This window comes from Anas platyrhynchos, chromosome 3, assembly GCF_047663525.1.
Source record: "Anas platyrhynchos isolate ZD024472 breed Pekin duck chromosome 3, IASCAAS_PekinDuck_T2T, whole genome shotgun sequence".
In the NCBI taxonomy this organism is placed as follows: Eukaryota; Metazoa; Chordata; class Aves; order Anseriformes; family Anatidae; genus Anas; species Anas platyrhynchos.
The window spans coordinates 44,343,328-44,357,114 of NC_092589.1; the positions used below are offsets into that span (position 1 = coordinate 44,343,328).

The 13,787-nt window shown below is 43.7% G+C and overlaps 2 protein-coding genes across 2 annotated transcripts; one reads left to right on the forward strand and one right to left on the reverse strand.

The window, feature by feature from the left end:
* Positions 1 to 1,983: 1,983 nt before the first annotated feature.
* On the reverse strand, positions 1,984 to 7,888 carry SPRTN (SprT-like N-terminal domain). Its single transcript, XM_027454163.3, has 5 exons — positions 7,575 to 7,888; positions 6,754 to 6,853; positions 5,871 to 5,999; positions 4,523 to 4,790; positions 1,984 to 4,253 (listed from the first exon to the last, which is right to left on the reverse strand). Exons 1-5 carry the CDS (start codon positions 7,844 to 7,846, stop codon positions 3,517 to 3,519), a joined length of 1,506 nt encoding a protein of 501 aa, XP_027309964.3. The 5' UTR covers positions 7,847 to 7,888; the 3' UTR covers positions 1,984 to 3,516.
* Positions 7,889 to 7,995: 107 nt separating this feature from the next.
* On the forward strand, positions 7,996 to 13,550 carry EXOC8 (exocyst complex component 8). The gene is made up of 2 exons (XM_027454162.3): positions 7,996 to 9,557; positions 10,210 to 13,550. The coding sequence occupies exons 1-2, from the start codon at positions 8,046 to 8,048 to the stop codon at positions 10,816 to 10,818; spliced, it is 2,121 nt and encodes a 706-aa protein (XP_027309963.1). The 5' UTR covers positions 7,996 to 8,045; the 3' UTR covers positions 10,819 to 13,550.
* Positions 13,551 to 13,787: the final 237 nt, after the last annotated feature.

Below are 13,787 nucleotides of genomic sequence, written 5' to 3' on the forward strand. Positions count from 1 at the left end.
GGAGTGCCGGTGTAGGTGGAACAAGAAGGTGCTAATTCCACACTTCCTGCTCTTCCTCTGTACAGGCTGGGAAGGAGAAATAGAGTCCGTAAGTGTAAGGAGTGCCATCTAATGGCCCACCGGAGAATCCCAAGGAGTCCTACACAGCCTGGCTTCTTGGTGTTTTTTAGTATATCGGAGTACACAACATACTGAAGTGCAAGACACTTCCACGGCTGTCTACCTATAATTTACATTTTAACAGCAATTTAATGCAGAGTCTTCGAGTTCATATACAAACAAATTGTTTAATCAATCTTCAGACTTCAAAGCAGCTGTAATAGTTGAGACACAAGTCAGAACTTGAATATTTGAGAGCAAAAAATTAATAAGTGCTGGCTTGCATCCTCTGTGTGGATGGAAAAGTGCAACAGAACCAAGGGGCTTCAGAACACACAAGGAAAAAAATCCACGTAAGAATTTTACTCCAGAGTACATCTTGCTGCTGCGAGAAGAGAAGCTTGAAGTTTGAAAAGCCACTTTGCATTTCTGGGATTATTCACGAATTGCCCAGTTACAACTAAGCCCTCCCTGCCTCTTGTTTTTTTTAGAGCACATCATCACACGGTACAGCAGCAGGTGGCACACGATAGCATAAGCCCTGCTGAAGGTTGTTCTACACAACCACTGAGCTCTCTTGAAAGCATTCCTAGAAGGAGGCTCAGGTACTTAATTCCTATGCAGGGCGAGCAGCAGTACCTCCCCTGAGAATCATAGTTCCACCTAGACATGAATAGCCTGCTCATCAGCTTACTCAGAGGAATTAGGGTTGAACTTGCTGTGAGAACTTCCTATAGCACCTAGATATCCCAAGTGAATACACACAGTGGCTGTCCTATGGGATATAGTACAGAATGGCACATTTTCACTTTTTAAACATGTTATAAAGCAGACTATTCCTGTTACAAACTTCTGGCAAAATGCTCATCTATTAATCTGGAGAAAAATTCTACTTAGGTGGAAACAGGAGCTCCAACTTCCTAGATAATGTTTCCATTAAGAGTAAAAAAAAAAAAAAAAAAAATACTTGAAAATACTTGACCTTCAGGATTTCTTGCTCAATAACCTATTTCAAGGCAACTTTAGAGCACAATTTGTTCAATATTCATTACTCTACCAGTCTGTTTTTATAGGCAGTTTCCAAACTCCTTCAGGACAAAGACAACTGATACACAAAGCAAAATTTCTTCCCTTTGACCCAAATTTACTAGCATATTCTAAAAAGCATGTGTGGTGCTCATTATGATAATGGTGGAATGGAAACTATTCAAGAACTACATCTTATTGAAATAGCATTCACAGTAACATATCCCAAAATGAGGCTATGAACTGTTAGCAACAGCTGAAAAGGCTGGGTGGATATGAAGACTGTTTTCTGACTCAAAATTGATTTATTTTTCTTTTTTAAGATATTTTAGGGCACCTTTAAGACATTTTGTATTTGAAATGGGACTTTCCAATGGGTTAATACTATTTTTCCCCTTTATGGGCTATATTATTCACTGAGTACTACAGATCAATTCCCGCATTTGTTTTCTACTTGCTGTTTAAAAAAAAAAATAGTCATCCAAATACTTCTGAGTAATATTGTCCTTGTGAGTGTGAAGTTTCACTGGAAATATGAATAGACACTGTTGTTTTAAAAAGGATGTATCAAAAATGAACGTGCCAAATCAAGTTTTAGAAGCAGTTTGTGTAAAAATCAGCATTTTCCAATGAAATGCAACACAAGTTAAACTGGACTAAACATACAGTGGAGATGGCAGAGGTCAATCCAAATTAAAAATGGGTATTGGTGAATATACAGGGAAGTATAAAAAGGGAAAGTGTCGATATAGAAAGGATGTATAAAACCAAACAGCTACTGGATAGGCAATTGAGAGCACTGATGGGTAATGTAAGATGGCCAGGATTGTCATGTGAAGACCAGGATTAATGAAAATGTAAAATTAACAATTTATTCAGGATACGCAAGAACAAACTGATTCATATTAAACATCCATAGCATCAAAATTTTAAAATACACCACCATTTCAAAAGAGTAAAGATAATTTACCAAATTCTATTGCACATCAGTTTGTTTATTAGTCTATGAACTACAAGTATTGTATATAAAGATAAAATCTTTATCTAAGGCTAATATAGCCATTTAAAGTTGTAGCAGCAATATCATATGAAACAGCATTTTTTTTTCTAACAAACATAATTATAACCAGTTTTACAAGTAAGGAATCGAGCTGTTAGTTATTTAACCAGTTAAGTACTTTCAGCAGCAAGAAGAACGGTAAACATTTCAGGAAGTTTATACAGAATACACATCTGCTCAGCATTCAGAACTTCACAGCACAATGGCTTTTATTCATCTGCCTGGCCTGATGAATACTAAACACCAAACTGGCTGACTTACTGAATCAGCAAAACAAAGACTGTCAGGTAATGTCGATTCAATGCCATTTTGGTCTGTAAAGCCCTGGAAGCTTAACTGAAAAATGACAAACTGCGAAGCCTGTTATGGCATGGCCAGAAACTGTCTTTACCAGTATTGCTACCAATATTCCTCACTTTCACTTACCAGAGCCAGCCCACGTGGGGCAGTTACTCATGTACATAATACCTGTGTGCTGAGAAGTAGTAAGGTTTCAAAAAGTTTGTGCAAAACATCAGAAAAAAAGTGGACGGAGAACCTAGCTGATCCTTGACCAAAAGATACACGGAAGATTGAAGTTCATTAGCTTGCATTTGACCACTGCAACTTCTAACAGAATAGCCAGCTTTCAAATCCTCTTGGAAACAAAGCCGCGTTATTTATTTAACTGAGCCCTTATAGCCTAGAGCCTCCTCCTAATCTACCAAGTATTCTGTGTTTGATTTCTTAGCATCTTTATTGCCCCTCTGGATTTCCTGTGAGTTTCTCATTCACATCTATCTTCTCTAAAAGGTCACAGGTGAGAAGGAGGTGAAAAACACCACCTGAGAGTTTAACAGTGGCTTAATCAAAATTCTTGCTGTTCTATAACTATCTGGTGTTTAACTATGTTACAGTAAACAATGCTTATCTATTATAAGTGGTTAACTTTAAGAACAGCCAAAAATACATAAAAAATGGTCCTAGGAACAAAGAAACTAGCAGATTTAAAATGTCTTCATTTTAAAAACTGCCTTGAAAACTTGCAGTTCAGCAAGTATACACCTCCTCTTGCAATACCCAGGTTGTGCAATACGAACGTTAGCACAAGCATCCACCTACTAAAATATGAGCATTAGTTTTTGGAGCACAGCTAGCAGCTAGTTTTTTAGTCAGTGCTGATGTGCAGCTCCGCAGAACTTACTCTTCAGCATGCTGATGGTAGTTCAAATTGCAGTTCAGGACAGGCACACAAAGAAACAACTACAGCTAAGCAAACCCTGAGCAAACTAGTTTTCAAGCAGTGTTTTCAGCCTTGGTTTATTTTTTTCAAGGTAGCTGTCCAAGAGGCTTTATGCAAGACAAGAATCAAGGTGTTCATTTATTTTAGGCTCTAAAACCTCAGCCTGGCAAACTGGACAACTGACTGTTTTTTCCCTCCGTTCAGTAGCACTGGAACTTGCAGAGGAGGACACTGTAGATTCAGCTTTGGTTTTCATGGGTGTATTTATGCTTAAAGTAGTATCAGTACTCTCTTTTTTTATGAAATAGTTTTCAAAGGCAGTTTTGTCTTCCTTTTTTGGCCACTGCTGCACTCTATTTTCCAAACCCTTCTTCTCAGATGCTACCTGACCCGTTGTTGTCTGCTCAAAACAAGTCTGTTTTGGTGGCCTGTTATTATAGCCTGGCAAAGCCCTCTTGCCTTTTGCAGAGCCTTGCTTTGATTGCTCTTCCACAACACGAGAAATTTTAACAGGTGATCCGCCAACATTCTTGTACGCTTTTGTATCAGCAACAGAGAGTTTAGGGAAATCACGCTTCGAAGCCAAGTTCACCTTCTTACTGGTATCATCAGTACAGAAAGGAAAAGAGATACCATTACGGGGTGATTTTTCAAATTTTATCTCATTTTTAGGAATTGGTATTGTGCTTCCTGCTGGTCGATGCTGCCAATCAGATTTTTCACTGTTTTTAATGCTGCTGATGAAATTTATGTTTTTTTCTGAGAGTCCACCTTCTCTTCCTCCAAGCCGATAGCCATTTCCACTAAAAGGAACCAGATCTTTCTTAGCATCCACATGTTTCTTGTCTGCAAAAAAGAAAAGCTAGTAACTTTTTCATATACAAACCACGAGCTTAGAATTTTGTGCTTCACGTGAAACGTTCGCTGCTTGAAAACAGTGCAGCAAAATAAATCTTCTGCAAACACTTGAGAAAGAGCCTAGAAATACACATATAAAATAGGCTCTGTTCTTTGCTATGTAATAGTAACATAAAGCTCACTTAAGGGTGGACCTGTATGTATTCAAGGAACTTAGGACAGAAACAGTTTGGAAAAGAAAAGAATATTTCAAATACCTTTGTTAGTTGACTTGGAATTTGGAGGTTCTGCTGGCTCGTTTTTTTCCTTGGATTTCTTAGAGAAGTTCTCTGGCTCCTTCACTTTTATGAATGTACCTCCACACTTCTCTTGATGCTCTGCCCACCAGAAGTCTCGTGCAGAGGGTGCTCTATTCATTGAACGTTTCACATACCCAAAATAAGGTTTTCTGTTTTGACAGGGGCCATTGCATCGCCACCAGTGCTGGCGGTACAAATCTACCTCATCATGAAAATTGTGATAGATCTAGGTTTAGAAAAACAAAAAGGAGCACCAGTCACACAAAAGTTTCTAATTTTATCAGTCATTATCTCTACAAACCTCACATATACACACACAAGCATTCCATTATTTCATAATACAGATCAAGGATAAAGTACTTCTGCACGTCAGTAATGTGTCCAGAAGGAAAAAGAGTTTATCTGCTAATGGAATAGACACAGTAGAAAGTCCTTCTCCAAGTGCCTTCTTTGCAAAATAAACATGATTTATTCTCCTAGGGGACCTGAACACTGACAAGTTCTCTGTGATTTGAAAAGCCCTTGCATTGTATCACTGAAGTTTACTGCCCCACTCTGAAAAAAAATTATTCTACCCACTACTGTGAGAAACAACTTTTCCCTGCTCCCCACATCTTGGTTTTACATTTTAATCCCCAAGATATATTACTGCCATGATTTTCACATCGCTGGTTAAAACAGCAGAACCTGGCTGGATCTTTAGATAATAAACAGTTTTAAAAACGACAAGATATGTAGAAATATGTCCTGGCTATCGAGCTTGAACTGCAATAAAACCACTTTAAAAGCATGCCTAGTATTACAACCTAAACAACATATTGTTTAGAATGGATTGTAAACAATACTAGCATTGCACTCTCGCTCCAGCTATTATCTGAATTGATCTTACCAGGGACACAAATTTTAAGTATCATCCACTCATCAGCCTCTACTGATATAAATCCCAACTAAAGCAGATTGCTCTTCCACAAATATTGTCCTGAGTGTGGAGCTACTCTGTCTCTGAACTCGTAAGTTGTTTGAAGGTTAAAACAAACTTTAAAGGGAAATTTGTACAAAGGGCACGTATGGTAATTACATGACTCAAAACTCACTGCATCTTCCTCAACTTGTTCTCTCCATCACGCAACAACAAACAACAAAATAACCATGAAATTTTCAGACTTGAATGCAAATTTGTCATGGTGTCAACCGCAGAGTGTGAAGGAAAAACAACTAGATTACTCAAACCACATCCGGAATATCGAAAAATTTGTTACCAAATTCAGAAAAAAAGACTGTATTATATCAAGTGGGTTAGGCTTACTGTGACATTGGCTCCAGTCAAGCGATTAATGCGACGCATGTGTTTGCAGAACTCCGGCCCATGAGATTCACGGTCTCTGTCATTATTAGTTACAAAAAGCAGGGCGTGGATCATTTCATGTAACAGCGTCTGAAACGATGAAAATTATTAGTTGTTAACTGAAAAGCATTACATATAGCTTCAGAATTAAGCTGAAGTATTTTACTCTTTTATGTTTGTATCGGTACTGATCTAATTTTCACGCATTTGTGTGTTAAGTTTGGGTCATAAAAACACAGTACGTAATATGATGGGCAGAACAACTCAATTTCCATACAATACTTAATAAAAGACATTCCAAAAAGGAGAAGTAATCCTCAAGACCCAGTTAGATCCTTGAAGGGGTCATCCCCTCCACAACCAAAGAAAGAGATACTTGTAAAAAGGTTGAAATTCTATTTAATTTGGCAAATCTAAACGTCAAGCCAACTCAAATGAGCAGTCTGACAGATGCATAACAAGCAGTACAAAATTATACTTACAGTCATATTCTATATCTTTGCTTTCTGCTACTGGCCTAAAAGATTAAGCTACAGCCATTTTCTTACTCACGCTTTCAGACCATTCTGTTTCCAATATTAGAGAATAATTTAGGAGCAAAGAAACGCGTGTTTTTTTTCCCACCAGTTAAAAAAAGTGACTTTAGATTCCTACTCGGAACTGCTCATTTAGGAGCACGCAACTAAAGTGACGTTGCCCACACAAGCAACACAAACACAGCAATAGTCACCACTGTTCTACGATCTGTAAGTCTTCGTATATAAAAATTACATTACAAAATATAAAATGTGGGGGTGACGTGCACTACGTTCTATGTGCATATTCATGAGCAATTTTCAAATACCTCAACAAGATCCTTTCTTGGTCTTAGCTTAAGGAGTGGCTCACTTAAACGAATAGAACACATTCCACCTTTTCCTTCGTATCTGCACACTCCAGCACACCTGAAAGAGACACAGAAACAAGATATTGAAAGCTATGTGCTTTTCTATGATTTCTTTATTAATAAGGATTTTCTACGTGAAGTAAGTTGAGAACTGGGAGTTAAAATGATGGCCTTTTCCAACATATGCTAAGTAACTTTGAATATGAAACACACTTTTGGTAGTTACTCAAAGAACTCGACGTCATTAAGCAAGGAATAAGAGCTCACAAGTTGTTCTTAATAAACTGTGATGAAACTACCAAGACAAAGTATAATTTATTAGATCTCTCGCAAACCCTTAATTAAAAGCTGGCAATCCTGAAACACATACATATACGCACAAAGAATACTCCAAGCTAACATGCTGAGGAAGTAGAGCACTGCTTTCATTAAAACTCCAGGTGGAGAGAAACATCTGAAGCAGGGGTTGTGGATTTGAACTCGGGCTGCCGCGATTTCACCCTCCCTCTCCTTTTGACTCTCCCTGAACCTTTGCGTGGTGGATTGATCGCTCAGAAACCATTTCAAATTTTGGCGTCGGCACCGGTTTACGCTTCTAGCAGCCCAACACCCCAATTTAAGGAGCAGAGGTGGCAGCACTCCGGCACCCTGCGCCGCACACCTGCTGCCCGCACCCGGGACCCCCCAAACCCTGCGGCAGGGACCGAGGGGTGCCCGGCACGGCCCCTGCCAGCAGGACACGGGTCTGCCCGCGGCTCCCACCCCCTCCCCGGCCGTACAGCGTCATGCGGGGGCTCCACGCCACCTCCACGGCGGCCAGGCGCCCCCAGAAGAGCGCCTCGTTCAGCTGCACGAACAGGCCGCGCACGTCGGGGCTGGGGTCCAGCAGCTCCCACGCCTCATCCACCACCGACAGCGGCCGCAGCGGCTCGGGCACGGCCGGGGGCTGGGCGGAGGCCACCCCCTCCCCGTCCTCAGCCTCCCACAGCTCCTGCAGCTGCAGCGCCAGCGCCAGGTCCCCGTCCTCCCCCTCCGCCACAGCCGCCGCCATCTTGGCGGCTCCCCCGCCCGCTGTGGCGCAGGCGGCGTGCGTGCGCAAAGAGCGTGCGCAAACAGCGTCCGCAGCGCTGCGCGCGTAGGCGGGGCTACGTAGGGGCTAGGGGCGGCCGCGGCGCTGCGCTGCGCAGGTGGCGTACGCGGCGCTGGTTGCGCAGGCGCAGCGGCGGAGGGGAGCGGAGGGGAGCGGGGCCATGGCGCTGGGGGAAGGCGGCGGCGGGGGGGGGGGCAGCCGGCTGAGGCGGCAGCTGGAGTCGGGCGGCTTCGTGGCGGGCGAGTACGTGAAGCAACTGTCGCAGCAGTCGGACGGCGACCGGGACCTGCAGGAGCACCGGCAGCGCATCCAGGCGCTGAGCGAGGAGACGGCGCAGAGCCTGAAGCGCAACGTCTACCAGAACTACCGGCAGTTCATCGAGACGGCGCGGGAGATCAGCTACCTGGAGAGCGAGATGTACCAGCTCAGCCACATCCTCACCGAGCAGAAGGGCATCATGGAGGCCGTCACGCAGGCCCTGCTCCTCCAGGCAGACCGCGACGACCCCGCCCTGGCGCCCTCCGACCCGTTCCTGCCGCTGTCGGGCAAGGAGGCGGCGGGGGGCGGCGAGGAGGGGCGGCAGCGGACGCTCACCACCCTCCTGGAGAAGGTGGAGGGCTGCCGCGACCTGCTGCCCGAGAGCCCCGGCAAGTTCCTGGTGTACAACGGCGAGCTGCTGGAGTACGACGCCGACCACATGGCGCAGATCCAGCGGGTGCACGCCTTCCTGATGAACGACTGCTTGCTGGTGGCCACCGCCCTGCCCAACCGCCGCGGCGCCTACCGCTACGATGCCCTCTACCCGCTGGACGGGCTGGCGGTGGTCAACGTCAAGGACAACCCGCCCATGAAGGACATGTTCAAGCTGCTCATGTTCCCCGAGAGCCGCATCTTCCAGGCCGAGAACGCCAAGATCAAGAAGGAGTGGCTGGAGGTGCTGGAGGAGACCAAGCGCAACCGGGCCCTCAGCGAGAAGCGGCGGTTGGAGCAGGAGGCCATGCCCCGGCCCGCCCCGACGCCCCCCGAATCCACCAACCCCTTCGAGGAGGAGGATGAGGAAGAGGAGGAAGAGCCCTCTGCCGAGGAAGAGGCGGTCGACCTCTCGCTCGAGTGGATCCAGGAGCTGCCGGAGGACCTGGACGTCTGCATCGCTCAGCGGGACTTCGAGGGAGCGGTGGACCTGCTAGATAAACTCAACGAGTACCTGGCGGACAAGCCCGTGAGCCAGCCCGTGAAGGAGCTTCGGGCCAAGGTGGACGAGCGTGTCCGGCAGCTGACGGACGTGCTGGTGTTCGAGCTGTCCCCAGACCGCTCGCTGCGAGGAGGGCCGCGGGCCACCCGCCGAGCCGTGTCCCAGCTCATCCGCTTGGGCCAGTCCACCAAGGCGTGCGAGCTCTTCCTGAAGAACCGGGCGGCTGCGGTGCACACGGCCATCCGGCAGCTGCGCATCGAGGGCGCCACGCTGCTCTACATCCACAAACTCTGCCACGTCTTCTTCACCAGCCTTCTGGAGACGGCGAGGGAGTTCGAGACAGACTTCGCCGGCAACAACGGCTGCTACTCTGCCTTCGTTGTGTGGGCCCGCTCCTCCATGAGGATGTTCGTAGATGCCTTCAGTAAGCAGGTGTTTGACAGCAAAGAGAGCTTGTCGACTGCAGCGGAGTGTGTGAAGGTAGGTGTGACCACAGAGGGTGGTGTGACGAGCTGGCCTGAACGCAAGCTATAAGGTTTGCAAGCCTTCGTTTCTAACCCTAGAAATTGTTGACAGAGCGTTGCTGGAGAGGTTTCCTGCATTGAATAGTCCGTAGGTGTGTGGGGTTGGTTTGTGCCTTTTTCAGTTTATCAGAAGAAAATGTTACGATGAGAATGCACAGCAAGAAAAACGCTGCCCTTATCAGAAACACAGAATGTGTTCTTTCCTAATTTGCCTTTGACCAGTAGGAGATCTTAAAATTTGTAAAAACACATCTGAATGATGAATATTTTGAAGGCTTTTTGTTTGTTTTCCAAGCCTGCTCTGGACTATGCTTCCTTAATCTTATTGTGGGACCAGCTCTCTCAGGTTATGGTATCTTTACTTATAGTAGCTACTGATGGGGGAGGGAAGGAGTTGTAAAGTAATTGTCCAGAGTATTTTTGACATGCATGGCTTGTCTTTCATTTATTGATTTCTTTATTAATAAGGATTTTCTTAAGGCACAAGAAGCAAATGAAAGATGACAAATGCTTCCCTGTTTTCTGAGAACAATAAAAAAGAAGTAAACATTTAGAGTGTAAAGGGGTCATGCAAACTACTAACGCTTTGCTTTTCATTAATACCCAAGGTCGCCAAAGAGCACTGCAAGCAGCTCAGCGAGATTGGACTGGATCTCACCTTCATCATTCACGCCCTCCTGGTAAAGGATATCAAAGGTGCTTTACAGAGCTACAAGGATATCATCATCGAGGCCACGAAGCACCGCAACTCTGAGGAGATGTGGAGAAGGATGAACCTCATGACCCCGGAGGCTCTGGGGAAGCTCAGAGAGGAGATGAGGAGCTGCGGGGTGGGGAATTTCGACCAGTACACTGGTGATGACTGCTGGGTCAACCTTAGCTATACTGTGGTGGCTTTCACTAAGCAGACTATGGCCTTCTTGGAGGAAGCGTTAAAGCTTTACTTTCCAGAGCTACACATGGTTCTTTTGGAGAGTCTTGTGGAAATCATCCTCGTGGCTGTGCAGCACGTTGATTACAGTTTACGGTGTGAACAGGACCCTGAGAAGAAAGCATTCATTAGGCAGAATGCGTCCTTCCTTTATGAAACTGTCCTTCCTGTTGTGGAAAAAAGATTTGAGGAAGGAGTTGGAAAGCCAGCCAAGCAGCTCCAGGATTTGAGAAATGCTTCAAGGTTGATGCGTGTGAACCCAGAAAGTACCACCTCTGTGGTGTGAAGCGAACTAACTGTTCTTATTAACAGGGTGTGAAGGCACTTACTGAAAATGTTGTACAGTGAATAGATGAACTAAATGGTTTTTTGAGTCCCTGAGAAATGAAGAAGGCTAGCTGCAACTTCACAGAGGCGGCAAAATTACAGTCAAAGCCTTCAAGGGCTCAACACTTCTTTTGGGAGGGTGTGTGGGAGTGAGAGGTAGCACTGGGGTTGCTTGGACTGCATATCCTGTAAGAATGGTTGGTGTAGTGTTTGTGACTTGGGAAATACTATGGTGTACAATTTTTGGCCAAATGTTTGTGAAAGTCTTAAATGTATGTAAACTGTGCAGCAGGAAAAGATCACTTCTCGTCACATTGTCTGAGTTCTTTTTTTAATGCAGTGTTCTGGTGGAAGGGGAAGTGCTTAAACACTCCCAGGGTGTGGTATTTGGTAAGGCACATCCACCATCTAGATGTGACTCAGCACTACAGATAACGTGGATTTGCACATTGTGATTCCTTTGGTAGCAATGCAGACTCCAGTTCTCCCACATGCAAAACCTCTTCATTCATTCCAGAGACAGATCTAAATTAAAAATCTCATTTGGATAGATTTTTGTGTTTGGGTGAAGGGTTTTTTTCCTCTAATAAGCTTGCCTGTCAACTTAAATTACAGCTCTTTGAAAACAAACCCACTGTTGTCAGAAACATATGACCCATGCAGAGAACAAATGAGGATAGTTGTTTTCATTTCCCCTTTGTGTTCCCCTTGTTTTTCTTGTTTTTTTTTCATGGACCTCCTTGGTCCTCCCAGCTCCATGTGTTGAGGTAGGCACTCTTGCTCAAGGTGCTGTCATAAATGAATTTATGGGCCATTACCTGCTGATAGAAACCACAGCAAAGAGGTATAAACACTCTTGATATGCTCAAAGCAGGGAGAGGATCATAAGGTATTGCTCCGTTTGGAAGAAACAGGATTCTAGTTTTGCTGTACAGAAGCAGCAGAGGATTAAAAAAAAAGGGGGTAAAAAAACCTGGGTTTAGGACTTTCTGTAAATCACATCATCTTCAAAATACACACCCTAACTCTCCTGAAAATATTCCTGTTTCCTGTAATACAGCAATAACCAAGAACAATCCTTTTTACAGAAAACACAAGGACTATATCTGGCTGAGAGCTCAAGTGTAGGTGGAGGAAGTTTATGCGAATGCTTTCTTGTTGGGATTGAGTGGTGATGCCTGTCTTGTTCAGTATGTTGCAAATTATGAAATAAAATAAGCCAAGTCTTACGTAAAGCCTGCCTTTAGGAAGCTGTCAGCATCACCTTCTAAACTGCATAAACTTCTTCCCTTTTAATGCAGACCTTAACTGCAAGAAAATCACAGCAGTTTAACGTTATATTAGACTCAATAAGCGATCTTAACTGGAATAATTGAGTACCCTATTCCTCTTGTTTTCAAATGAACACTTTTGCAATTTGTATCATGATAATGAATGCCTCATGACTGTGTGAGCAAACAAAAGAAACCACTAGTAAAACATTCTGCCTCCGTTACTGCTTATACTGGAGGTGTGTCATTTCGCCATGTCTTCACACTTCTGGTTTAATGCAGCATTTGCTTTGGTGACTAGTTTTAATTCTCTTGATCTTTGGATGCCTTTTGAGCTGTCAGATTTTGCGAAGTGTCTGCTTGCTTGCTCTACAGAGTTTTGAGTATTTTGATAGAAAATCAGAAAACAGCGTTTTTTAAAGTGTATCTCACTGCTCTGAGCTAAAACTGTTTGAAAACCACTGTAATAACTATAGTTTTGATTTAAAGTACAGGGCTGGGGAGAGCTAGCACTCGTGTGAATGTGAGCTTCAAGAGAGCACCAAACAGGTGGTTTTTTTCTGATACCAGAACCTAGTGAATTGTATTAAAGTAATACATTTTCCATCAACTGCTTCAAATAGGCAAAGGTAGCAATCTGGATTCACTTAATTTGAGAAATATTTTCACGTGGATTTTGAGTGAGAGCTCTGCATGATGATGGGCATTTTGGAAGACAGGGAGAAGGGAGGGCATTAATCTATTTAAGGCATGCAGGTCTTCCTGATCTTGTATCTGCTGTTATCCATGGGGCAGTAGGCTTATGTGGATGTTGGCTTTAATGGATCAGGGGATCTGACCTTTCACTTTAGTGATCAAATGTCATTTTCACGTGCCTGTTAGAAATCCACACGTTTGAATTGTGTAAGCTGCTGTAAGGAGCACTGATAATTTTTAACTTGCAAATCTATTCAAGTCATGTGGAAAGAAAAACAATGACTTAAGGAAAATGGTGTGTAAATTACATTAGCCCCACTCTGTGTGTTAATTCAGTTTACAGATAAAGCCAACACATGCTGAAAGTCATTGTTTAATAAATGCGTTTCAGATTTGCAGACAATAATTTGGAATGGCACTTTTATTTTCCTGAGCTGCTCGCTTGTGGAGGTAGTGTGGCTCAAATTGGGATTTGCAGTAACTACTGAACAATACAATAGCAGTTCTGTTGATTTGGGGAAGAGCTAGCTGTAATTTTGCTAGTTACTGCTTCTTTTGAGAGAATTGCATATAAAATCTGGTTTCCTTTAGCTGCTGTGACAAAATTGTGATGTGTAATATGATTTATTCCTTTTTTAATTCAGATGAATTTATGTATTAGAATTTAATGCAATAACTTTTCTGAACAGTGAGGACCATATATTAAAACCTTTTGGACATACAACACCGGTGGTGTATTTCCGTTATTACGACATCATCGTCAGAAGGAGAATGTTGATGGCCTTTTTCAAAGTCCAAGTCCATTAATAAATCTCCAGTGATGTTGAAGAGCTTCAGGTCAGTTAATATCTGTGAGGTGGATACATGAGGCAGCAAGGTGCTAAAAAGCCAAGAGATGCTAGTTTCACCGTCAGTTATGTTCTTACAAAGCCAGCACATAGTATAATAAAGTAAAATTTAA

What these genes read in the sequence shown, in the direction of transcription:
- EXOC8 (XM_027454162.3), top strand. Translation starts at nt 8,046, where the DNA reads ATGGCGCTGGGGGAAGGCGGCGGCGGGGGGGGGGGCAGCCGGCTGAGG. An exon ending in CTGCAGCGGAGTGTGTGAAG is followed by an intron (nt 9,558 to 10,209) that starts GTAGGTGTGACC and finishes TTAATACCCAAG; the next exon opens with GTCGCCAAAGAGCACTGCAA.
- SPRTN (XM_027454163.3), bottom strand. Translation starts at nt 7,846, where the DNA reads ATGGCGGCGGCTGTGGCGGAGGGGGAGGACGGGGACCTGGCGCTGGCG. An exon ending in TGGAGCCCCCGCATGACGCT is followed by an intron (nt 6,854 to 7,574) that starts GTACGGCCGGGG and finishes TGTCTCTTTCAG; the next exon opens with GTGTGCTGGAGTGTGCAGAT. An exon ending in CAAGAAAGGATCTTGTTGAG is followed by an intron (nt 6,000 to 6,753) that starts GTATTTGAAAAT and finishes TCATCGTTTCAG; the next exon opens with ACGCTGTTACATGAAATGAT.